Genomic DNA, 24503 nt, shown 5'->3' with positions numbered 1-24503 from the left:
CCAGCACCTCTCCTAAACAGGTGTTCTACTCTGCTAGCCAGCACCTCTCCTAAACAGGTGTTCTACTCTGTTACCCAGCACCTCTCCTAAACAGGTGTTCCACTCTGCTAGCCAGCACCTCTCCTAAACAGGTGTTCTACTCTGCTAGCCAGCACCTCCCCTAAACAGGTGTTCTACTCTGCTAGCCAGCACCTCTCCTAAACAGGTGTTCCACTCTGCTAGCCAGCACCTCTCCTAAACAGGTGTTCTACTCTGCTAGCCAGCACCTCTCCTAAACAGGTGTGCGTTTCTTTCGCCTCCAAATGAATGTTACTACACATCATGATTACAGACAGATTTAACACTTCTTTTCATCTGCAGTACCAAAGCACCAACACGGTGTAATAATAATATAATATGCCATTTAGTAGACGCTTTTATCCTAAGCGACTTAGTCACGCGTGCATACATTTTACACATGGGTGTTCCAGGTAATCAAACCCACTAACCTGGCGTTGCAAGCGCCACACTCTACCAACTGAGCTACAGAGGAGTGTTGTGGTCATGGGTATATAGTGTCACTCACCAGCTCTCTCTTGTCCACCTCAAACCAGCGGGAGATGCCAGGGAGAGGGTGTGTCAGGGTCAGCGTAGTCCTCTCGATCCACAAGCTCTTGAACTCGTTCTCTCGGTCTTTGGATCCTTTGTGGAAGGGCCGGTCGTAGCGGAAGCGACGCACGTTGTTGACCCGGTAGAAGCTCTTGATGCGGTCTGGAACGCGGTCCATCTGGAGAATTTTGACATTCTCCGGTACCGGCGTTACCGCATAGATCTGCAGGTCTGAGAGGTACCGCGTCAAGGACAAGATGCCTGGGGGGCGGCAGTGTGTTTTCTATTTGGCGTATACACAAGAGAGCACACACTGGATGTACAAAACATTAAGAACACCTGCTCTTTCCAAGACAGACTGACCAGGTGAATCCAGCTGAACGCTATGATCCCTTATTGATGCCACTTGTTAAATCCACTTCAAATCAGTGTAGATGAAGGGGAGGAGACAGGTTAAATTATGATTTTTAAGCCTTGAGACATGAACTGTGTATGTGTGCCATTCAGAGGGTGAATAGGCAAGACAAAATATTTAAGTGCCTTTGAACGGGGTATGGTAGTAGGTGCCAGGCACACCGGTTTGTGTCAAGAACTGCAACGCTGCTGGGTTTTTCACGCTCAACAGTTTCCCGTGTGTTACAAGAATGTACCACCACCCAATGGACATCCAGCAACTGTGGGAAGCATTGGAGTCAACATGGGCCAGCATCCCTGTGGAACGCTTTCAACACCTTGTAGAGTCCCATGCCCCGCCGAATTGAGGCTGTTCTGAGGGCAAAAGGGAGGTTCAACTCAATATTAGGAAGGTGTTCTTAATATTTTGTACACTCTGTGTATACACACACACAGACACTACAGTTCCCATTCTCGCTTTATTTCAGAAGGATACACTGGGCATCGCACTGTAAGATGGCCTCGTCTGGTTGGTTAGGGTGCTGCATGGCAATGGCTTGTGGGAATTCTCCCAGCATCCTTTGCTGGAAGGCTTCAAGCCGTTCGTAGTCATGACCGCGGCAGACAAACTCCTTGTTCTAGTGACACAGCATGGAGTAAGTAAGTAAGCAGAATATTCAGGACATTGATTGTGTCTCAAATGACACCCTATTCCTTATGTGGCTCTGGTCAGACAGTGTACTATCTAGGGTCGGGAATAGTGTAATTTGGGATGCACTCCATACACTAGGATTGACTCACTCTGAGGAAGAAGGGGAACTTGCGCCCGTAGAATCCCATCCTGAAGAACTCTGGCTCTAGACGCTGCTGCTCCATTATGTTCTCATAGTACGCTGCTTCCATTTTCTGACAAAACACAAATCGTGTCTTTACAAGAAAAGAAAAATTTGGGGTGCAATTCTCCCCTTGACATCAATAGGATATTTAAGTGAAAATCTTGGTCACTCAAGTTAGGTTGCGAACCTACCATTTCTCAATCAAATGTATTCATAAAGCCCTTTTTTTAAATCAGCAGTTGTCACAAAGTGCTTATACAGATACCCAGCCTAAAAAAAAAAAAACAGCAAGCAATGCAGATGGAGAAGCACGGTGGCCAGGAAGCCTAGAACCCCACAATCTGCAGCAACATTTACTCACCCTTATCCAGCTGAGGCTTTGGTAGTCATATAACGTCTCATACTGGAAAGCCAGCTCTCTGCACAATGGTACCCCATACTCCCAGCACTGGAGAAACACACAGAGATCGAAATAAACATAATATGAAAATTGATCAGTAATTTGTTTGGTTTTCAATAGGGACAAAATACCGCTATTCATGGGTTGCACGTTACGTCACGGACATCGTTATGAAGATTCTCTTGAGCACCTGTTGCTTTCTACTCATCTTGTGCATTATTAGTGACTTGGAAACACGATGACATTTCAAAATGAGGCTAATAATTAGTAGTTAAACCTCATTGTGATATCGCCAGGTTGACTTTAGATGTAGTATAAAACTTCAGCTAGCTAAGATTGAGGGGAGAGCACCGAATTTTAGCTAGTTTACGATAGCATTGCTAGCTATTTTTTGACGAACTTTGCTAGCTAATGGCAACATTGCCATCTCTCTAAAATTACATTTGACAATATCATAATGATGACAAAGTTGTTCCCATCTAATGATTTACCTACTTTGGCAATGTCATCCTATTTCCAAGCCACTATACTTTAATTTAGGTGAAACAATCATTAGCCCCCCGTTAAGAATGACTCAATCTTTTTGGGCATCAGTATGGCTGAGATTGGCTTGAGAACGTTGATAACAATGGCGTGACGGATGTGCAAGCCATGAATAGCTGTGGGTTAATGGCGTTCACTCACTGCTGTACAATGTAGAGAAAAACGGGGCAATTCAAGACGGTGCTATGAAATTTGTCAAAATGTAGTTCTTTGCCCTATGTCATTATAAATTTCATATTAATCACTAGATTGTTCTCTACAATATTATAACCTTAATATACTTGTTCTTGACAGTATTGATGAAATAAGTAAGTTAATTTGCTGTGACCGTTGGTAGTTCAGACTACGCCGCTCTTGATTGTATCTCTTCCATGTTTGGCGTTGTGAGGTGGTACCATTTGGAGGCGTTTCCGCTGGTTGGACCAATTAAAATCAACTTGATACCTTCATAATTTTCTATATTGGTGATCAATCTAAGTTGAGGGGCCGTTTCTATGGTGATTTAAAGGGTAGACTCAGAAATACACAATGAAAACAGGAACAGATCGTCGTCGTGGACGGTGGATATTGAAATTCTGTCTCCTAGCTTTGTAAATACATATTTATTTAGTCCCTATTTTTTTTTTGTCTTCAGTGGATTTCATTTAGTAAAAGCCCATGTTTTCACTCACGAACATGTAGCCACTAGTTAGCTTGTCGGTTGACAGTTCTCTTGAGCACTGACCACTTTGATGACATTCCATTCACTCTAAACATGCTGAATTCTCAGAGTAAATTGTTTGTAATGTTTGAACCATATATGGTAGAGACATGAGGTTTGGACCAGTGGCGGCTCCTGAAAAAATTCTCAGGGGGGGCAATTTTTCTGATGATTTAGGTGACCTACACACATTTAAAAAAAGATATGTCCAGCAACAACATGAAGACAGGGGCAGCATATAAGTCAATACCAGAAGCATTTATTGACTGATCTCAAAAGTGTTGGCTTACAAAAGCAAAATAAGTTATCACAGTAAAAATAATCAAGGGTGTTCTTTCACATTCCTCAACACTGCATAAACAATATGCATTTCCATAAAACACCTCATCTAATTGTGCCACAAAGTTGACAAGTCCAAGAAAAATACCAGGGTTGGTGGAGCCCTCAGTTTCATCTTTGCCTCGCAAAGCTAACTCAAACACTCCGCAAAACTTCACACACTGGATTAGCCGGCTGAGGATGTGGCGGTTCTTGCTAACCTCATCGTTGTGGCGGCGGACAGCTAGCCTGTATCCCGCATCCAGTTGAGTGGCAATGTTCACTCTCCCCAAAGCAGACAATCTCAAACAGCTATCCATGTGGGTCTTTGACAGCTCATGTTTCTTAATATTTTCTGAAAGATGGTGCATGTCCGTTACACCAGTCGCTGTCCAAGCGGTGCTGTCTGCCGTGCCGCCTTCAGGGTGAAAGAGTAAGCAGGGGTAGCAGAAGACTGCATTAGCTACATTGCAGCCTGGTAGCCAGGTTTTTCGTTCGTACCAATTTTTGGAAAATCCTCGGGTGTAGGACTTTCCCCCTTTAGTAGAAACCTGTTGAATTATTACATTTGGTCTGGGAGGTCCTAATTGTTTCGTTGCCAATTTATCTTGATTTGTTCGCCGACAAAAAGGAACTTCTTTCAAAGAGACAATCGAGTTGCACTGAACGCTAGCCATCTTGACAGTAGTACGTGAATTGATTGACGCTGCTACCCGCTCTTTTCTTAGTTACGTTCATGGTTATGTTACGTATGACGAAAGCGCAAGCCCTCCCAGAACCCATAGAGATTGTATTGAAAGCTCTGATATTTGAAAAAAAAAGATTTTACATGAGAGTCTATGAGAGACTTCTGGGGCGATTTTCAACCTGACTGAAATCGCCCCCAAAGAGCGAGGGCCATTTGAAGCACGACTTTAGCCTGATTGGACATTTAGTGGCAGATCAGACGTCTAGATTAGAACACTGATAACTACTGTTGCCGTGATATAATTGATTAGAAAAAAAATCCCTTCCTTTTCCCGTTTGGCAGTGCGTCGCCCATATCGCCCTAATGAACACACCGCCCCTGGTTTGGACTATTGTTTTTCTGACATAATTCTCTATTAAATTGACATATTTGTATAAACCTTGAATGAACTAATCATTTTATGGGTGAACACCCTAGATTATGAGATAAATGATTGATGACAGTTGATTCCCCATCTACAATGCCCTTGTTGAAGTAGTGTCTGAACTTTGCTGCGTTTTCCAGTACATGTTCCACTTACCTTTCCCTTGTTGAAGTAGTGGATGACCTTGCGACAGAGGCCCTCTTTGCGATGCCATTCGCTCTGGGCTGGGTAGTGGAGGAACTCCATTAGAGGCCTCTCCTCCCAGTGTAGCAGCTCCCAGTACAAAAGCAGGGTGAACGCAGCCTCTGTAGAGTAACATACAGACAAACATACAGTTTCCAGACATCACTAGGAACAACATATATAGCTGGGCAGTGCAGTAGCTTCCCAGTACAAAAGCAGGGTAAATTTACATTTTAGCAGACGCTCTTATCCAGAGCGACTTACAGTTAGTGAGTGCATACATTTTTCATACTGGACCCCCCCCCCGTGGGAATCGAACCCACAACCCTGGCGTTACAAGCGCCATGCTCTACCAACTGAGCTACACGGGGGGAACAACAGCTCACAGTCCAGCAGCAGGATGAAAACAGCCTCTGTTGAACTACAGAATTAGAGTTACCACCACTAGTGACATTCCCTTTCAAGTTATGTGTGGATCTGTGGCCATATTGAACGTGCCCATGGGAGTAAAGCACAGCAATGTTAAAAGTGCATGTTATTTCATTTTAGCAAGTACTAAGGTTGCAAAGGGAAGGTATTTTACTATACTAAACCACCTAGAATTGTTGTATCTTTCAAGGATTTTATGTAATTTATCACAAGACATCTAGTGGCCCTTTTTGGTAAATTCAGATTATCCCAGGCGTCTGTAATAATCTCTGGCCCTCTGTGTGGCTTTAGCACATGTACAATTTATGAAACAATTAAATAAGATGATTTTAAAATAAAGAATAAATAGCAAAGCTGTAAATCATTCTCCTAAATATAAACCATCAACTTAGTGAATGCCATGTGTTTAATATCCTTAATACTGTATGTGTGTATGTATGTGTGTATATATATATATATATATATATATATATATATATATATATTTAGTACCAGTCAAAAGTTTGGACACACCTACTCATTCAAGGGTTTTTCTTTATTTTTACTATTTTTTACATTGTAGAATAATAGTGAAGACATCAAAACTATAAAATAACACATATGGAATCATGTAGCAACCAAAAAGGTGTTATACAAATCAAAATATATTTTATATTTGAGGTTCTTCAAATAGCCACCCTTTGCCTTGATGACAGCTTTGCACACTCTTGGCATTACCAAAAGTACTGAAGATTCCGGTAACTTTGGGAAATTACCGGTAGCTTTGCAACCATAGCTAGTACACTCTTTCCCTTTGTGAGTGAATAGGTTCGTGTGTGGGTATCATACCTGTGTAGTTCTCAGCCTGGAGGTGCATGCAGTATTACCTGTGTAGTTCTCAGCCTGGAGGTGCATGCAGTATTACCTGTGTAGTTCTCAGCCTGGAGGTGCATGCAGTATTACCTGTGTAGTTCTCAGCCTGGAGGTGGATGCAGTATTACCTGTGTAGTTCTCAGCCTGGAGGTGGATGCAGTATTACCTGTGTAGTTCTCAGCCTGGAGGTGGATGCAGTATTACCTGTGTAGTTCTCAGCCTGGAGGTGCATGTCACACAGCTTGTGGATGCAGTATTACCTGTGTAGTTCTCAGCCTGGAGGTGCATTACCTGTGTAGTTCTCAGCCTGGAGGTGGATGCAGTATTACCTGTGTAGTTCTCAGCCTGGAGGTGCATTACCTGTGTAGTTCTCAGCCTGGAGGTGGATGCAGTATTACCTGTGTAGTTCTCAGCCTGGAGGTGGATGCAGTATTACCTGTGTAGTTCTCAGCCTGGAGGTGCATGCAGTATTACCTGTGTAGTTCTCAGCCTGGAGGTGGATGCAGTATTACCTGTGTAGTTCTCAGCCTGGAGGTGCATGCAGTATTACCTGTGTAGTTCTCAGCCTGGAGGTGGATGCAGTATTACCTGTGTAGTTCTCAGCCTGGAGGTGCATGTCACACAGCTTGTGGATGCAGTATTACCTGTGTAGTTCTCAGCCTGGAGGTGCATGCAGTATTACCTGTGTAGTTCTCAGCCTGGAGGTGCATGTCACACAGCTTGTGGATGCAGTATTACCTGTGTAGTTCTCAGCCTGGAGGTGCATGCAGTATTACCTGTGTAGTTCTCAGCCTGGAGGTGGATGCAGTATTACCTGTGTAGTTCTCAGCCTGGAGGTGCATGTCACACAGCTTGTGGATGCAGTATTACCTGTGTAGTTCTCAGCCTGGAGGTGCATGCAGTATTACCTGTGTAGTTCTCAGCCTGGAGGTGCATGTCACACAGCTTGTGGATATAGCGGATGTACATCTCCTCCTTGTTGATCTCTGACTTGTAGAAGTTCTAGAGACCAAACAGACAATATATTAAAACCAAAACAAACCCTTTACACCGCCGTTTCAGTATGGCAGGGTGACAGTCTGGGGGTTGCCTGACCAGCAGGTTGCCAGTACAGCCAGAGTCTACAGTGTCTTACCAGCAGGTTGACAGTACAGCCAGTCTACAGTGTCTTACCAGCAGGTTGACAGTACAGCCAGTCTACAGTGTCTTACCAGCAGGTTGACAGTACAGCCAGTCTACAGTGTCTTACCAGCAGGTTGACAGTACAGCCAGAGTCCACAGTGTCTTACCAGCAGGTTGACAGTACAGCCAGAGTCTACAGTGTCTTACCAGCAGGTTGACAGTACAGCCAGAGTCTACAGTGTCTTACCAGCAGGTTGACAGTACAGCCAGAGTCTACAGTGTCTTACCAGCAGGTTGACAGTACAGCCAGAGTCTGCAGTGTCTTACCAGCAGGTTGACAGTACAGCCAGAGTCTACAGTATCTTACCAGCAGGTTGACAGTACAGCCAGTCTACAGTGTCTTACCAGCAGGTTGACAGTACAGCCAATCTTCTTGTTCTCTGTCTCTTCTCCTTTCATGCAGTCCCTAAACAGAGAGAGGAACAAATCCAGTTATTGATGTATTGTAATGCATATTATCTTCTGTTCTCCACTGTTCCATAACAAGTGGGGACCCATCTAGTCGTACCTGTAGTCCAGCAGGCGTTCCATCAGCCGTGTGACAGAGGTGATGAAGGAGATCCCCGTCTCCCTCCACGTCTCCTGCTCGATCTTCTCCAGCAGGCTGGAGACAAAGAAACACCAAGGCCTGGGTTTGAGTGATCACTGTGTACACCATTTGACAGGATCTACATTTGACATTTTAGTCATTTAGCAGACGCTCTTATCCAGATCGACTTACAGTTAGTGAGTGCATACATTCATTTTTCATACTGGCCCCCCGTGGGAAACGAACCCACAACCCTGGCGTTGCAAGCGCCATGCTCTACCAACTGAGCTACAGGAGAGAGGAGTTAGTGGCAGTAGATCGTTAAAGGTGTGTTATCTTACCTGGGGTAAGGCCCAAAGAGCTGGGTTCTAATCCCCCACGCAGCAGAAAGAGAGCAACGCAAACACAATGTTTTAAAGGTAGGAGGTACAGAAACGGTTATCAGAGCAGGTAGCAAAACCAACAGGTTAGAGCAAGAAAGGGCCAAGCGCGTGTGTGTGTGTGTGTGTGTGTGTGTGTGGTATTCCTCTACTTACAGCAGGCTGAAGAGTTCTCTGTAGTTCTCATCTCCTTTCCCCTCAGACACCAGACTGTCCAGCTTGTCTATCAGCTCTGCCTCCACCTGGACACAGCAGTATGAATACACCACTGTTTGTCCTACCATATAAGACAGGGTGTAAGGAGAGAGAAGGCAACTCTAATCTCACTCTCTAATGAAGGTCAAACCTGGTTAAAAAAAAAAAAGGTTTATCCCAGTCGATATGCCATACATGCTCTGTAACGTTCATGACTGCCTGAAGAGTGCATTGGAATTTTAGAAAAATACTGTATGTGAAAGAAATTGAAATAATAAGACATTTAAATAATATGAAGAAATTGAATTAATATGAAGAAATTGAAGTAATATGAAGAAATTGAAGTAATATGAAGAAATTGAAGTAATATGAGTGAAAGAGGGCCCCCGTTACCTACTGTATATACATGTAGTTAGATAAAGGTTCAATATTAAATATGTGGAGGAATGCAACCCTGACCCATTCTTCCTCTGCTACAGCCCATCATATCCTTGTGTGCGTGTTCGTGTGTGTACCTGTTTGAAGTTGCCGTTCTTCTTCTGCTCCCAGTCCATCATGTCGTGGAAGATGGGGATCATGATGTTCCTGACCTCCCCCTGAGGCACCAAGGTCACACCCAGGAACGGCCCTATCATACCTGGGATGAAGTGGATCTTGTTCTCACCTGGACACGACAGGAAGAGGAGGAGTCAAGACTTTACGTTAAATAACACAAAAAACCACTTGCTATCAACCAGACGCAACGAACGGCAGAAAATAGGATTTCCAGAGAGAAAAAGAAGAGCATGGTAGAATTTAGATCAACATTTTAATCAACCCAAAAGTGAGGCGGAAAAGCACTGGGAGAACATTAGAAAGAAAGAGCTATGTTGAAACACTTCCTATCATCTGCAGAGGTCAATATCGTTACGCGTTAACATTTGGCTGCTCAACTGTAATGTGAGGTACCAAGTGAACATGCTGTACGTTTGGTGGGCGAGTGAGAAAGGGAAAATTGTACATGGGTAAGGATCCTACAATACAGTACGTCCTCCGAATGCTACATTTTAAAATGTAAGGTTACATAGCCCGATAAAGGGTGAAGTAGAGAGCAACTCTCACCGAGGTTCTGCCACATGCTGAACAGCTCATAGGCCATCATCACCCTCATATCACCATACCTAGAAACAAAACAGGTGCAGAGTCATAGATCTCTAGCTACAGAATATTGGACATGTGTTGGATATTCTATCTATTGGTATTTGTTTTGGGATTTTTCTATCCACTGTTAACAGATCAGGAAATGTACTGAGATTGAAGAACATTCATTCCTTGAAAAATCACAGAATGATGATGATCACAGAATTACAGAAGTCCTGCAGTGTGTGAATGCAATATCAGAAATGGTACGCTCATATTTTTAAACTTAAGCCTGGTACTCATTAGCTCTCCTCTGAAAGAATGTTTGTGAGAAACAGGAAGTGAACAAGGCAACGTGAGAAACAGGAAGGGAACAGGGCAACGTGAGAAACAGAGAAAGCCGGCATGGAGAAATAGATCGCATCCTGGGGTAGAAAGGATTTTTTTGGGGAGCTTCTGAAAGTAGGTCATTAAGTTTTGTTCTGACACACCTGCTATCACTCAAATTAAGATCCTTTTAAAAGAGACTACTTTCACATCATCATTGCCTTTTACTGCACTGTTGGAGCTAGAAACACAAGCATTTAGCTGCAACTGCGATAATAATAATAATAATAAGCCATTTAGCAGACGCTTTTATCCAAAGCGACTTAGTCATGAGTGCATACATTTTTTGTTATGGGTGGTCCCGGGGATCGAACCCACTACCTTGGCGTTACAAGCGCCGTGCTCTACCAGCTGAGCTACAGAGGACCACACGATAACATCTGCAAATCTGTGTATGCAACCAATAAACTTTGATTAGATTTTTAAGTCAGATAAAATGAAACTAAAGGACACAAATGAGCAGACAGTTCAAAGTCTCTCGCAAAATCACTACTACAGTATAAGATTAAAACGTACAACCTCAGGCGACACTGTAAGAAAAGTGGTCTCTCTAGCCGAATATTGACCCAGAAACCTAAGGATCTATACCCCACTAAACACTGGAGGTAGCTACTGTCCAGATGAACACTGGAGGTAGCTACTGTCCAGATGAACACTGGAGGTAGCTACTGTCCAGATGAACACTGGAGGTAGCTACTGTCCAGATGAACACTGGAGGTAGCTACTGTCCAGATGAACACTGGAGGTAGCTACTGTCCAGATGAACACTGGAGGTAGCTACTGTCCAGATGAACACTGGAGGTAGCTACTGTCCAGATGAACACTGGAGGTAGCTACTGTCCAGATGAACACTGGAGGTAGCTACTGTCCAGATGAACACTGGAGGTAGCTACTGTCCAGATGAACACTGGAGGTAGCTACTGTCCAGATGAACACTGGAGGTAGCTACTGTCCAGATGAACACTGGAGGTAGCTACTGTACAGATTAACACTTTAGAGACAACCCAGCATGCTTCAGGACAAGTGGTAAACCATGATGAAGAGCGGCAGGCCACACTGTGAGGAGTCTTACTTGTCCAACACATTCACTGTATAAACAAAACAAAAGATGCTCGAAGAGAAACGGTAAACAATGGTGATGATGATTGAATGGGAACTCTTTGAGGGCACATACTTGTCCAACACTTTCTTCCTCTTGGCCGGGGTGATGCTCTCTAGTTGTAGGCTGGGTTGGCTGATATAGAGAACAGCCAGGCTGAAGTATGAGTTCCACACCTGGCCAGTGACACACAGTACATTATATTCGTTTTTCTCCAGCAAAAATAAATACATTTCTAAACAATGGTACTCAATGTCTAGGTCAAACAGAAGAGCATTATATCCCCACACAACTAGGATGTTGAAAAGATCGTGAACATCTTGTGAGAGGAGAGGGGGAGGAAGGAGGCAGGTTAGCGTTTTTAGTCATGAATCTTGTTCTGGAGGCATCTCTTAACCCTAACCCTAACCACACTGCTAATTCTAATGCCTAACCTTAAATTAACCCATCATAGTCTAAACCGGGGGAGGGGGGGTTCTACTAAGCTATATGGAATTGTTTTAAGAAGGTCATACCAAGGATCATTTAGCTATTTGATTTGGAATTTTAGGACCCCTTCGAGTATATATATATATATTTTAAAACATAAAAAAATATATTATTTTTTATTTGTCCTTACTGCTATTAGACCATACAAATGCATTGAATAAAAGATTCACTAAACAGTCTAAGCCGGGGGACGGGACGGTTCTACTAAGCTCCAGTATATAGAATTGTTTTAACCCTCCCGTTGTCCTAGGGTCAAAATGACCCGCCACTGTGTTAAACCGGAGTGCTTGGTACCGGAGTGCCAAGTCTAGGTCCAAAAGACTTCTCAACAGCTTCTACCCCCAAGCCATAAGACTCCTGAACAGCTAATCATGGCTACCCGGACTATTTGCACTGCCCCCCCACCCCATCCTTTTTACGCTGCTGCTACTCTGTTAAGTATTTATGCATAGTCACTTTAACTCTACCCACATGTACATATTACCTCAACTACCTCAACTAGCCGGTGCCCCCGCACATTGACTCTGCACCGGTACCCCCCTGTATATATAGCCTCCCTACTGTCACTTTATTTTACTTCTGCTCTTTTTTTCTCAACACTTTTTTTGTTGTTGTTTTATTCTTACTTTTTTTGTTTAAAATAAATGCACTGTTGGTTAAGGGCTGTAAGTAAGCATTTCACTGTAATGTCTGCACCTGTTGTATTCGGCGCATGTGACCAATAAGATTTGATTTGATTTGATTTAAACCAACTTTATTTAATTTGTATATTTTTTGGATCATTTGTGAGAAGGAGGCAGTGATACTTTCTTTAAAGTCTCACTGCCTCCTTCTTTCAAATGATCCCAAAAATATACAAATTAAATAAAGTTGGTTCAACACAGTGGCGGGTCATTTTGACCCTAGGACAACGGGAGGGTTAAGAAGGTAATACTAAGGATCATTTTTGCTATGTGATTTAGAATTAAGACCCCTTGAAGTATCAAAACAAAATAGTAAAAAAATATATTTGATAAAAAAATGTATTTGGCCTTACTGCTATTAGCCCATACAAACACATTGAATAACAGATTCAATACATGTAATTATGCAAATTAGATTTCCACAGGGGCGAGGACAATGACTCTAGGGGGTTAAGAGCAATTTTTCCCCCGACATAGACCATTTTTACTTTGCAGCTGGCCCATCTAGCGGAAATCGCTCGGAGGGGGAGGAGAGGGGGAGAGGGGAGTGGAGGAGGAGAGGGGAGGAGAGAGGGAGAGGAGGAGAGGAGACGGGGGAGGAGAGGAGGAGGAGAGGAGAGGGGAGAGAGAGGAATGGAGGGGAGAGGAGGAGAGGGAAGGAGAGGAAGAGAGGGGAGAGGAGGAGAGGGAAGGAGAGGGGAGAGGAAGAGAGGGGAGAGGAGGAGAGGGGAAGAGATGAGAGAGGAGGCGAGGGGAGGAGAGGGGAAGAGATTAGAGGAGGCGAGGGGAGGAGAGAGGAGGAATGGGAAGGAATGGAGGGGAGAGGAGGAGAGGGGAGGAGAGGGGAGAGGAGGGGAGGAGGGGAGGAGAGGGGAGGAGAGAAGAGGAGAGGTGAGATGAGGTGAGGGAAGGAGAGGGGAGAGGAGGAGAGGGAAGAGGGGGAGGAGGGGAGTGGAGGAGAGGGGGAGAGGAGGGGAGTAGAGGAGTGGAGGAGGGGGCAGGAGGAGAGGGAAGGACAGGAGGAGAGGGGGCGAGATGAGGGGAATGAAAGGGGAGGAGGGGAGAGGAGGAGCGGGAAGGAGAGGGGAGAGGAGGAGAGAGGGAGTGGAGAGGAGGAGAGGAGACGGGGGAGGAGAGGGAGAGGGAGGAATGGAGGGGAGAGGAAGAGAGGGGAAGAGATGAGAGAGGAGAGGAGAGATGGGGAGGAGAGAGGAGGAGGAGAGGGGAGAGGGAATGGGAGGGGGGGAGAGGAGGGAAGGTGATAGGGGGAGGAGGAGAGGAGATAGGAGGAGAGGGAGGAGGGTGGAGAGGGAGAGGAGGGGATGGGAGGAGGAGAGGGAAGGAGGGGAGAGGAGGGAGAGGGAAGGGAGAGGGAGAGAGGAGGGAGAGGAGGAAAGAAGAGGGGAGAGGGGAGAGAGAGAGAAGAGAGAAGGAGAGGGAGGACAGGGGAGGAGAGGGAAGAGGAGGGGAGGAGAGGGGAGAAAAGGAGGAGAGGGGGAAAGGAGGAGAGGAGAGGGGGAAAGGAGGAGAGGAGAGGGGGAAAGGAGGAGAGGAGAGGGGAAAGGAGGAGAAGGGGAAAGGAGGAGGGAGAGGGGGAAGGAGGAGGAGGGGGAAGGAGGAGGGGGAGGGGGAAGGAGGAGGGGGGAGGGGGAGGGGAGGGGAGAAGGAGGGGGAGGGGGAGAGAGGAGGGGGAGGGGGAGAGAGGAGGGGGAGGGGGAGAGGGAAGGGGAGAGAGGAGAGGGAAGAGGAGGAGAGAGAAGGCCTCATTATGATTGGATTAGAGACTGCTGGGTACTGAGCTAGTGAGCTGCAGTGTGCAGTAAAGACACAGCTGATTAGAGGCAGGTTGTGTGTATGTGAGGTGCGTGCTTGCGAGCATGCGTGTGTGTGTGTGTGCGTGTGCTCTGGTGTTTGCTTGTGTGTCTGTGCGTGTGTATGCATGCATGTGTGTGTGTGTGTGTGTGCGTGTGCGTGTCTGTGCGTGTGTATGCATGCATGTGTGTGTCACTCTGGCGTGGGCTTCAGCAGCAGCTCACTAGCTCTCCGTGTGTGTGTGTGTGTGTGTGTGTGTATCACACTGTCAAAGTCACGCACCTTGAATTGAAAGTCAGCCTCAGTGAAGTTCTTGTGCAGAGCCGGGGACAGATATTGGACAGTTATCACTATGGTGCTAGAAACAACAGAAATGAATACAGAACTGTTCAAATAAATGGTTTTCAAACATCTCATTATTGATACATTTTGCCACCATTTTGTGGATGTTGGGTAACATCTAAAATGTGTTACAATGGGGATTCTTCTGAATATGTTTTACGACATGTTGCAGGTCATTGATGTAATGTGACATTATCATCCATGAGGCGTGAATAGGCTACTGCTTAATTCCCTGAAGTAATCGCGCGGACAGGAAGAAGGAACTCTCCAGGAAAAAGAAAAGTGGAGGTGTATGTTTGATGATTAACTACTCATGGTGTGATTGCGCTAACGTACAGGAACTCAAGTCCTTTTGTTCTCCCGATCTGGAATAGCTCACCATCAAATGCCGACCACATTACCTCCCGAGATAATTTTCTTCAAGTCATCGTCACGGCCGTGTACGTTCCATTTTTTTTCTGAGGTCTTGCTGATTTCTTTTGATTTTCTCATGATGTCAAGCAAAGAGGAACTGAGTTTGAAGGTAGGCCTTGAAATACATCCTCCAATTGACTCAAATGATGTCAATTAGCCTATCAGAAGCTTCTAAAGCCATGACATAATTTTCTGGAATTTTCCAAGCTGTTTAAAGGCACAGTCAACTTAGTGTATGTAAACTTCTGACCCACTGGAATTGTGATACAGTGAATTATAAGTGAAATAATCTGTCTGTAAACAATTGTTGGAAAGATTACTTGTGTCATGCACAAAGTAGATGTCCTAACCAACTTGCCAAAACTATAGTTTGTTAACAAGACATTTGTGGAGTGGTTGAAAAACAAGTTTTAATGACTCCAACCTAAGTGTATGTAAACTTCAGACTTCAACTGTATGTAGGAATGCTGTTCATCGACTATAGCTCAGCCTTCAACACCATAGTACCCTCCAAGCTCATCATTAAGCTTGGGGCCCTGGGTCTGAACCCTGCCCTGTTCACCCATGACTCTGTGGCCACGTACATCTCCAACTCTATCATCAAGTTTGAAGACGACACAACAGTGGTAGGCCTGATGACCAACAACGATGAGACAGCCTACAGGGAGGAGGTGAGGGACCTGGCGGAGTGGTGCCAGGAAAATAACCTCTCCCTCAATGTCAACAAAACGAAGGAGCTGATCGTGGACTTTATTTTGGGGATTTGTGTGTTAGGTATTACTGCATTTATTTATTATTATTATTATTATTTATTTATTTATTTATTTATTACTGCATGGTTGGAACTAGAGCTAGAAACATAAGCATTTAGCTGCAATAACATCTGCCAAAATATGTGTTCGTGACAAATACATTTTGATTTGAAGTGACTAAAATGTGTGTAAAAGAGGAATGGGTGGAGGTGTGGAAGAGGGATGGGTGGAAGAGGGATGGGAGGATGGGAGACACATAGAGATGTACTTCCTGGTCAGCTCATCACGTTCCAGTCCTGTGTGTGTGTGTGCGCGTGTATGTGTTCAGGACGACATACTTGCTGGTCAGCAGCCTCATCACGTTCCAGTCCCGGGGAAAAATACTGAGCTTCATCAGGTTACGAAACACACAGAAGATCTTCAGAAGGAACTCCTGAGAGAGAGAGAGAGAGAGAGAGAGAGAGAGAGAGAGAGAGAGAGAGAGAGAGAGAGAGAGAGAGAGAGAGAGAGAGAGAGAGAGAGAGAGAGAGAGAGAGAGAGAGAGAGAGAGAGAGAGAGAGAGAGAGAGAGAGAGAGAGAGAGAGAAATGTGTGTACTTAAGCATGAGCAGGCCAGAACACAGGGCAGTGTAAATGGAACAACACCAGCATGTCAGTTTGTCTATAACTCCCTGGACATTAGAGGCTCCATCACAAATCTGTCCTCTCCTCGTCTCCTCCCCTTCATATGCACTGATTGGAAACGACGAGACAGGTGAAAACAACATGGTGGAAGCTCATCATTTGGCTGGAATTCATGAATCACATTGGTTCTTTCAGGTCAGTGAGGAAGAGGACAGATTTTTAAGACAACTGAGAAAGAGACAGTCTCACCTTGAGTTCCTCTTTGCTCTGGAAGTTGTCCAGTAGATGTTTGAAGTGGATGTCAGTCATCTGACGCAGCAGGGATAGGAGGCAGGACACATACTCTCCCTGCCAATGAGAACACAGGCACACACATGTCAGCCAATCACAGTGCCCCGCGAGCCACCCAATGACCAACCAAAACACAGATGGGAAGAAGGGGGGGTTAGGATAACGAGGATTGAGAGAGATGATTGGATTAGGATTCAAAGGAGAACTGTAAGTTAGTTTGAGTTAGTTTAGTAAGTTAGTTACTTCATTCAGCTTAGTTTAGTTACTGCATTCAGCTTAGTTTAGTTACTGCATTCAGCTTATTTACTGAGTTCCTAACAGTGACTAATACTAAATTGATCATTAATATTAAACAAATAAATGTATGTTAAACAAAATAGCTTTGGGTCTCATACTCCTCTACTGAGAGACAATCTTTTACTTAACTTGATTCCTCTGAAAAACACGTCTAACAGACTACAGACAAGCTACAAACTGCTGAAGGAGTAAAGGGACATAATGAAGAAGGTGAGGGGGGAAACACGCAGAGACAGGAGTGGGGGAGGAGAGGGGGGAAACACACAGAGACAGGAGTGGGGGAGGAGAGGGGGAAACACGCAGAGACAGGAGTGGGGGGAGGTGAGGGGGAACACGCAGAGACAGGAGTGGGGGGAGGAGACACGCAGAGACAGGAGTGGGGGAGAGGGGGAAACACGCAGAGACAGGAGTGGGGGAGGAGAGGGGGAAACACGCAGAGACAGGAGTGGGGGAGGAGAGGGGGGAAACACGCAGAGACAGGAGTGGGGAGGAGAGGGGAAACACGCAGAGACAGGAGTGGGGGAGGAGAGGGGAAACACACAGAGACAGGAGTGGGGGAGGAGAGGGGACACGCAGAGACAGGAGTGGGGGAGGAGAGGGGGGAAACACGCAGAGACAGGAGTGGGGGAGGAGAGGGGGGAAACACGCAGAGACAGGAGTGGGGGAGGTGAGGGGGGAACATGCAGAGACAGGAGTGGGGGAGGAGAGGGGAAACACGCAGAGACAGGAGTGGGGGAGGAGAGGGGGAAACACGCAGAGACAGGAGTGGGGGAGGAGGGGGGGAAACACGCAGAGACAGGAGTGGGGGAGGTGAGGGGGGAACATGCAGAGACAGGAGTGGGGGAGAGAGGGGAAACACGCAGAGACAGGAGTGGGGGAGGTGAGGGGGGAACATGCAGAGACAGGAGTGGGGGAGGAGAGGGGGAACCACGCAGAGACAGAGACAGGAGTGGGGGAGGTGAGGGGGAAACACACAGAGACAGGAGTGGGGGAGGGGAGGGGGGAACACGCAGAGACAGGATAGAGATGAGTAGGACTAGGTTGATGAAAGAGAGAGAGGTGAAGTTAGGAGAGTAGAGGAGAGGAGGACGAAGTAGACGGATAGTAGAAGCAGATTGTTAGTTACTAACAGTGATCTCAGCCGTGCACTGTGGGCAGCGATGGCCCCTTACCGCCTCCTGAGACTGAGACTTGGTCATGATGGCCAGCAGGGTCTGGAGCAGCACATCCAGGAGAGACTCCACCATCATCTCTACTTCCTCTGGCACCGGGGTGTCCTAGAGGGAGATATGAATAAATGGGAAATCAATGGGTACCCTCTCCAGGGGCGAAGAAGACCACAGGAAACCTACTGTACATGAAGAAGACCTCTTGGAAGACCACAGGAATCCTACTGTACATGAAGAAGACCTCTTGGAAGACCACAGGAATCCTACTGTACATGAAGAAGACCTCTTGGAAGACCACAGGAATTCTACTGTACATGAAGAAGACCTCTTGGAAGACCACAGGAATCCTATCCTACTGTACATGAAGAAGACCTCATGGAAGACCACTGGAATACTACTGTACATGAAGAAGACCTCTTGGAAGACCACAGGAATCCTACTGTACATGAAGAATACCTCTTGGAAGACCACAGGAATCCTACTGTACATGAAGAAGACCTCTTGGAAGACCACAGGAATCCTACTGTACATGAAGAAGACCTCTTGGAAGACCACAGGAATCCTACTGTACATGAAGAAGACCTCTTGGAAGACCACAGGAATCCTACTGTACATGAAGAAGACCTCATGGAAGACCACAGGAATCCTACTGTACATGAAGAAGACCTCTTGGAAGACCACAGGAATCCTACTGTACATGAAGAAGACCTCTTGGAAGACCACAGGAATCCTACTGTACATGAAGAAGACCTCTTGGAAGACCACAGGAATCCCACTGTACATGAAGAAGACCTCTTGGAAGACCACAGGAATCCTATCCTACTGTACATGAAGAAGACCTATTGGAAGACCACAGGAATCCTACTGTACATGAAGAAGACCTCTTGGAAGACCACAGGAAATCCTACTGTACATGAAGAAGACCTCTTGGAAGACCACAAGAAATCCTACTGCACATGAAGAAGACCTCTTGGAAGACCACAGGAATCCTACTGTACATGAAGAAGACCTCTTGGAAGACCACAGGAATCCTACTGTACATGAAGAAGACCTCTTGGAAGACCACAGGAAATCCTACTGTACATGAAGAAGACCTCTTGGAAGACCACAGGAATCCTACTGTACATGAAGAAGACCTCTTGGAAGACCACAGGAATCCTACTGTACATGAAGAAGACCTCTTGGAAGACCACAGGAATCCCACTGTACATGAAGAAGACCTCTTGGAAGACCACAGGAATCCCACTGTACATGAAGAAGACCTCTTGGAAGACCACAGGAATCCTACTGTACATGAAGAAGACCTCTTGGAAGACCACAGGAATCCCACTGTACATGAAGAAGACCTCTTGGAAGACCACAGGAATCCCACTGTACATGAAGAAAACCTCTTGGAAGACCACAGGAATCCTACTGTACATGAATAATGCCTCTTGGAAGACCACAGGAATCCTACAGTACATGAAGAAGACCTCTTGGAAGACCACAGGAATCCTACTGTACATGAAGAAGACCTCTTGGAAGACCACAGGAAATCCTACTGTACATGAAGAAGACCTCTTGGAAGACCACAGGAATCCCACTGTACATGAAGAAGACCTCTTGGAAGACCACAGGAATCCCACTGTACATGAAGAAGACCTCTTGGAAGACCACAGGAATCCCACTGTACATGAAGAAGACCTCTTGGAAGACCACAGGAATCCCACTGTACATGAAGAAGACCTCTTGGAAGACCACAGGAAACCTACTGTACATGAAGAAGACCTCTTGGAAGACCACAGGAATCCTACTGTACATGAAGAAGACCTCTTGGAAGACCACAGGAAATCCTACTGTACATGAAGAAGACCTCTTGGAAGACCACAGGAATCCTACTGTACATGAAGAAGACCTCTTGGAAGACCACAGGAATCCTACTGTACATGAAGAAGACCTCTTGGAAGACCACAGGAATCCCACTGTACATGAAGAAGACCTCTTGGAAGACCACAGGAATCCCACTGTACATGAAGAAAACCTCTTGGAAGACCACAGGAATCCTACTGTACATGAATAATGCCTCTTGGAAGACCACAGGAATCCTACTGTACATGAAGAAGACCTCTTGGAAGACCACAGGAATCCTACTGTACATGAAGAAGACCTCTTGGAAGACCACAGGAAATCCTACTGTACATGAAGAAGACCTCTTGGAAGACCACAGGAATCCCACTGTACATGAAGAAGACCTCTTGGAAGACCACAGGAATCCCACTGTACATGAAGAAGACCTCTTGGAAGACCACAGGAATCCCACTGTACATGAAGAAGACCTCTTGGAAGACCACAGGAATCCCACTGTACATGAAGAAGACCTCTTGGAAGACCACAGGAAACCTACTGTACATGAAGAAGACCTCTTGGAAGACCACAGGAATCCCACTGTACATGAACAACATCTGCACTCCAACTCTTAGATGGCTCTTTCATTGTCCAAGTCAAATTCCCCCTCGGTGACCATAAAGTACAGTATATCATATCATATAGAGGATGTCATCATCCGGTGCATTGTACCATTATAAGCCAGTAAGCAATATATTCATATGGATCTATAGCCTTCCTGAATGTGATTGAGAGTCAGGATTGCTTTGACACAGTTGGAACGGTGTGTTCATGCTCATCCACAAGGAGGCCTGACCAATGTCCGTTAATCATGCTAGAACCTGACGGAAGGCTGTGTAATTATATGTGTCCTGTTTGTATGGTACAGAGTAGTTTACCAGAGAGCTGGTCTAGATGATGGAGAAGATAGACTAGAGTAGTTTACCAGAGAGCTGGTCTAGATGATGGAGAAGATAGACTAGAGTAGTTTACCAGAGAGCTGGTCTAGATGATGGAGATAGACTAGAGTAGTTTACCAGAGAGCTGGTCTAGATGATGGAGAAGATAGACTAGAGTAGTTTACCAGAGAGCTGGTCTAGATGATGGAGATAGACTAGAGTAGTTTACCAGAGAGCTGGTCTAGATGATGGAGAAGATAGACTAGAGTAGTTTACCAGAGAGCTGGTCTAGATGATGGAGGTAGACTAGAGTAGTTTACCAGAGAGCTGGTCTATGATGGAAGTTCAGAGAGCTGGTCTAGATGATGGAGGATAGACTAGAGTAGTTTACCAGAGAGCTGGTCTAGATGATGGAGATAGACTAGAGTAGTTTACCAGAGAGCTGGTCTAGATGATGGAGAAGATAGACTAGAGTAGTTTACCAGAGAGCTGGTCTAGATGATGGAGATAGACTAGAGTAGTTTACCAGAGAGCTGGTCTAGATGATGGAGAAGTAGACTAGAGTAGTTTACCAGAGAGCTGGTCTAGATGATGGAGATAGACTAGAGTAGTTTACCAGAGAGCTGGTCTAGATGATGGAGAAGATAGACTAGAGTAGTTTACCAGAGAGCTGGTCTAGATGATGGAGAAGATAGACTAGAGTAGTTTACCAGAGAGCTGGTCTAGATGATGGAGAAGATAGACTAGAGTAGTTTACCAGAGAGCTGGTCTAGATGATGGAGAAGATAGACTAGAGTAGTTTACCAGAGAGCTGGTCTAGATGATGGAGAAGATAGACTAGAGTAGTTTACCAGAGAGCTGGTCTAGATGATGGAGATAGACTAGAGTAGTTTACCAGAGAGCTGGTCTAGATGATGGAGATAGACTAGAGTAGTTTACCAGAGAGCTGGTCTAGATGATGGAGATAGACTAGAGTAGTTTACCAGAGAGCTGGTCTAGATGATGGAGAAGATAGACTAGAGTAGTTTACCAGAGAGCTGGTCTAGATGATGGAGAAGATAGACTAGAGTAGTTTACCAGAGAGCTGGTCTAGATGATGGAGAGATAGACTAGAGTAGTTTACCAGAGAGCTGGTCTAGATGATGGAGAAGATAGACTAGGAGTAGTTTACCAGAGAGCTGGTCTAGATGATGGAGATAGACTAGAGTAGTTTACCAGAGAGCTGGTCTAGATGATGGAGAAGATAGACTAGTGTAGTTTACCAGAGAGCTGGTCTAGATGATGGAGAAGATAGACTAGAGTAGTTTACCAGAGAGCTGGTCTAGATGATGGAGAAGATAGACTAGAGTAGTTTACCAGAGAGCTGGTCTAGATGATGGAGAAGATAGACTAGAGTAGTTTACCAGAGAGCTGGTCTAGATGATGGAGAAGATAGACTAGAGTAGTTTACCAGAGAGCTGGTCTAGATGATGGAGATAGACTAGAGTAGTTTACCAGAGAGCTGGTCTAGATGATGGAGAAGTAGACTAGAGTAGTTTACCAGAGAGCTGGTCTAGATGATGGAGATAGACTAGAGTAGTTTACCAGAGAGCTGGTCTAGATGATGGAGAAGATAGACTAGAGTAGTTTACCAGAGAGCTGGTCTAGATGATGGAGATATACTAGAGTAGTTTACCAGAGAGCTGGTCTAGATGATGGAGATATACTAGAGTAGTTTACCAGAGAGCTGGTCTAGATGATGGAGAAGATAGACTAGAGTAGTTTACCAGAGAGCTGGTCTAGATGATGGAGAAGATAGACTAGAGTAGTTTACCAGAGAGCTGGTCTAGATGATGGAGATATACTAGAGTAGTTTACCAGAGAGCTGGTCTAGATGATGGAGATAGACTAGAGTAGTTTACCAGAGAGCTGGTCTAGATGATGGAGAAGATAGACTAGAGTAGTTTACCAGAGAGCTGGTCTAGATGATGGAGAAGATAGACTAGAGTAGTTTACCAGAGAGCTGGTCTAGATGATGGAGATAGACTAGAGTAGTTTACCAGAGAGCTGGTCTAGATGATGGAGGTAGACTAGAGTAGTTTACCAGAGAGCTGGTCTAGATGATGGAGAAGATAGACTAGAGTAGTTTACCAGAGAGCTGGTCTAGATGATGGAGATAGACTAGAGTAGTTTACCAGAGAGCTGGTCTAGATGATGGAGATAGACTAGAGTAGTTTACCAGAGAGCTGGTCTAGATGATGGAGATAGACTAGAGTAGTTTACCAGAGAGCTGGTCTAGATGATGGAGAAGATAGACTAGAGTAGTTTACCAGAGAGCTGGTCTAGATGATGGAGATAGACTAGAGTAGTTTACCAGAGAGCTGGTCTAGATGATGGAGAAGATAGACTAGAGTAGTTTACCAGAGAGCTGGTCTAGATGATGGAGAAGATAGACTAGAGTAGTTTACCAGAGAGCTGGTCTAGATGATGGAGAAGATAGACTAGAGTAGTTTACCAGAGAGCTGGTCTAGATGATGGAGAAGATAGACTAGAGTAGTTTACCAGAGAGCTGGTCTAGATGATGGAGAAGATAGACTAGAGTAGTTTACCAGAGAGCTGGTCTAGATGATGGAGAAGATAGACTAGAGTAGTTTACCAGAGAGCTGGTCTAGATGATGGAGAATATAGACTAGAGTAGTTTACCAGAGAGCTGGTCTAGATGATGGAGATAGACTAGAGTAGTTTACCAGAGAGCTGGTCTAGATGATGGAGATAGACTAGAGTAGTTTACCAGAGAGCTGGTCTAGATGATGGAGATAGACTAGAGTAGTTTACCAGAGAGCTGGTCTAGATGATGGAGATAGACTAGAGTAGTTTACCAGAGAGCTGGTCTAGATGATGGAGATAGACTAGAGTAGTTTACCAGAGAGCTGGTCTAGATGATGGAGATAGACTAGAGTAGTTTACCAGAGAGCTGGTCTAGATGATGGAGAAGATAGACTAGAGTAGTTTACCAGAGAGCTGGTCTAGATGATGGAGAAGATAGACTAGTGTAGTTTACCAGAGAGCTGGTCTAGATGGAGATAGACTAGAGTAGTTTACCAGAGAGCTGGTCTAGATGATGGAGAAGATAGACTAGAGTAGTTTACCAGAGAGCTGGTCTAGATGATGGAGAAGATAGACTAGAGTAGTTTACCAGAGAGCTGGTCTAGATGATGGAGATATACTAGAGTAGTTTACCAGAGAGCTGGTCTAGATGATGGAGAAGATAGACTAGAGTAGTTTACCAGAGAGCTGGTCTAGATGATGGAGAAGATAGACTAGAGTAGTTTACCAGAGAACTGGTCTAGATGATGGAGAAGATAGACTAGTGTAGTTTACCAGAGAGCTGGTCTAGATGATGGAGAAGATAGACTAGAGTAGTTTACCAGAGAGCTGGTCTAGATGATGGAGATAGACTAGTGTAGTTTACCAGAGAGCTGGTCTTGATGATGGAGATAGACTAGAGTAGTTTACCAGAGAGCTGGTCTAGATGATGGAGATAGACTAGAGTAGTTTACCAGAGAGCTGGTCTAGATGATGGAGAAGATAGACTAGAGTTGTTTACCAGAGAGCTGGTCTAGATGATGGAGAAGATAGACTAGA

The 24503-nt window shown here is 45.2% G+C and overlaps 1 protein-coding gene and 1 non-coding gene across 2 annotated transcripts in view; both read right to left on the bottom strand.

The window, feature by feature from the left end:
* LOC121574709 (dedicator of cytokinesis protein 3) overlaps positions 1-24503 on the bottom strand; it is a 345949-nt gene that overhangs the window by 16787 nt on the left and 304659 nt on the right. The window contains exons 27-43 of the mRNA XM_045213536.1: positions 18079-18225; positions 16610-16708; positions 16076-16170; positions 14512-14587; positions 11321-11421; positions 9742-9800; positions 9156-9304; positions 8602-8687; positions 8407-8433; positions 8045-8140; positions 7882-7942; positions 7263-7356; positions 5047-5195; positions 2179-2265; positions 1783-1887; positions 1478-1619; positions 566-819 (exon numbers count right to left, since the gene is read on the bottom strand). Coding sequence (XP_045069471.1) covers positions 566-819; positions 1478-1619; positions 1783-1887; positions 2179-2265; positions 5047-5195; positions 7263-7356; positions 7882-7942; positions 8045-8140; positions 8407-8433; positions 8602-8687; positions 9156-9304; positions 9742-9800; positions 11321-11421; positions 14512-14587; positions 16076-16170; positions 16610-16708; positions 18079-18225 — 1827 coding nt within the window. The remainder of the gene's footprint in view (positions 1-565; positions 820-1477; positions 1620-1782; positions 1888-2178; positions 2266-5046; positions 5196-7262; positions 7357-7881; positions 7943-8044; positions 8141-8406; positions 8434-8601; positions 8688-9155; positions 9305-9741; positions 9801-11320; positions 11422-14511; positions 14588-16075; positions 16171-16609; positions 16709-18078; positions 18226-24503) is intronic.
* On the bottom strand, positions 5372-5446 carry trnat-ugu. Its single transcript has one exon. It is a non-coding gene; the product is annotated as a tRNA-Thr (tRNA).

Source organism: Coregonus clupeaformis, unplaced genomic scaffold (assembly GCF_020615455.1).
Source record: "Coregonus clupeaformis isolate EN_2021a unplaced genomic scaffold, ASM2061545v1 scaf0123, whole genome shotgun sequence".
NCBI lineage: Eukaryota > Metazoa > Chordata > Actinopteri > Salmoniformes > Salmonidae > Coregonus > Coregonus clupeaformis.
The sequence above is the reverse complement of the archived record's forward strand: the minus strand, read 5'-3'. Positions and strand labels throughout refer to the sequence as shown.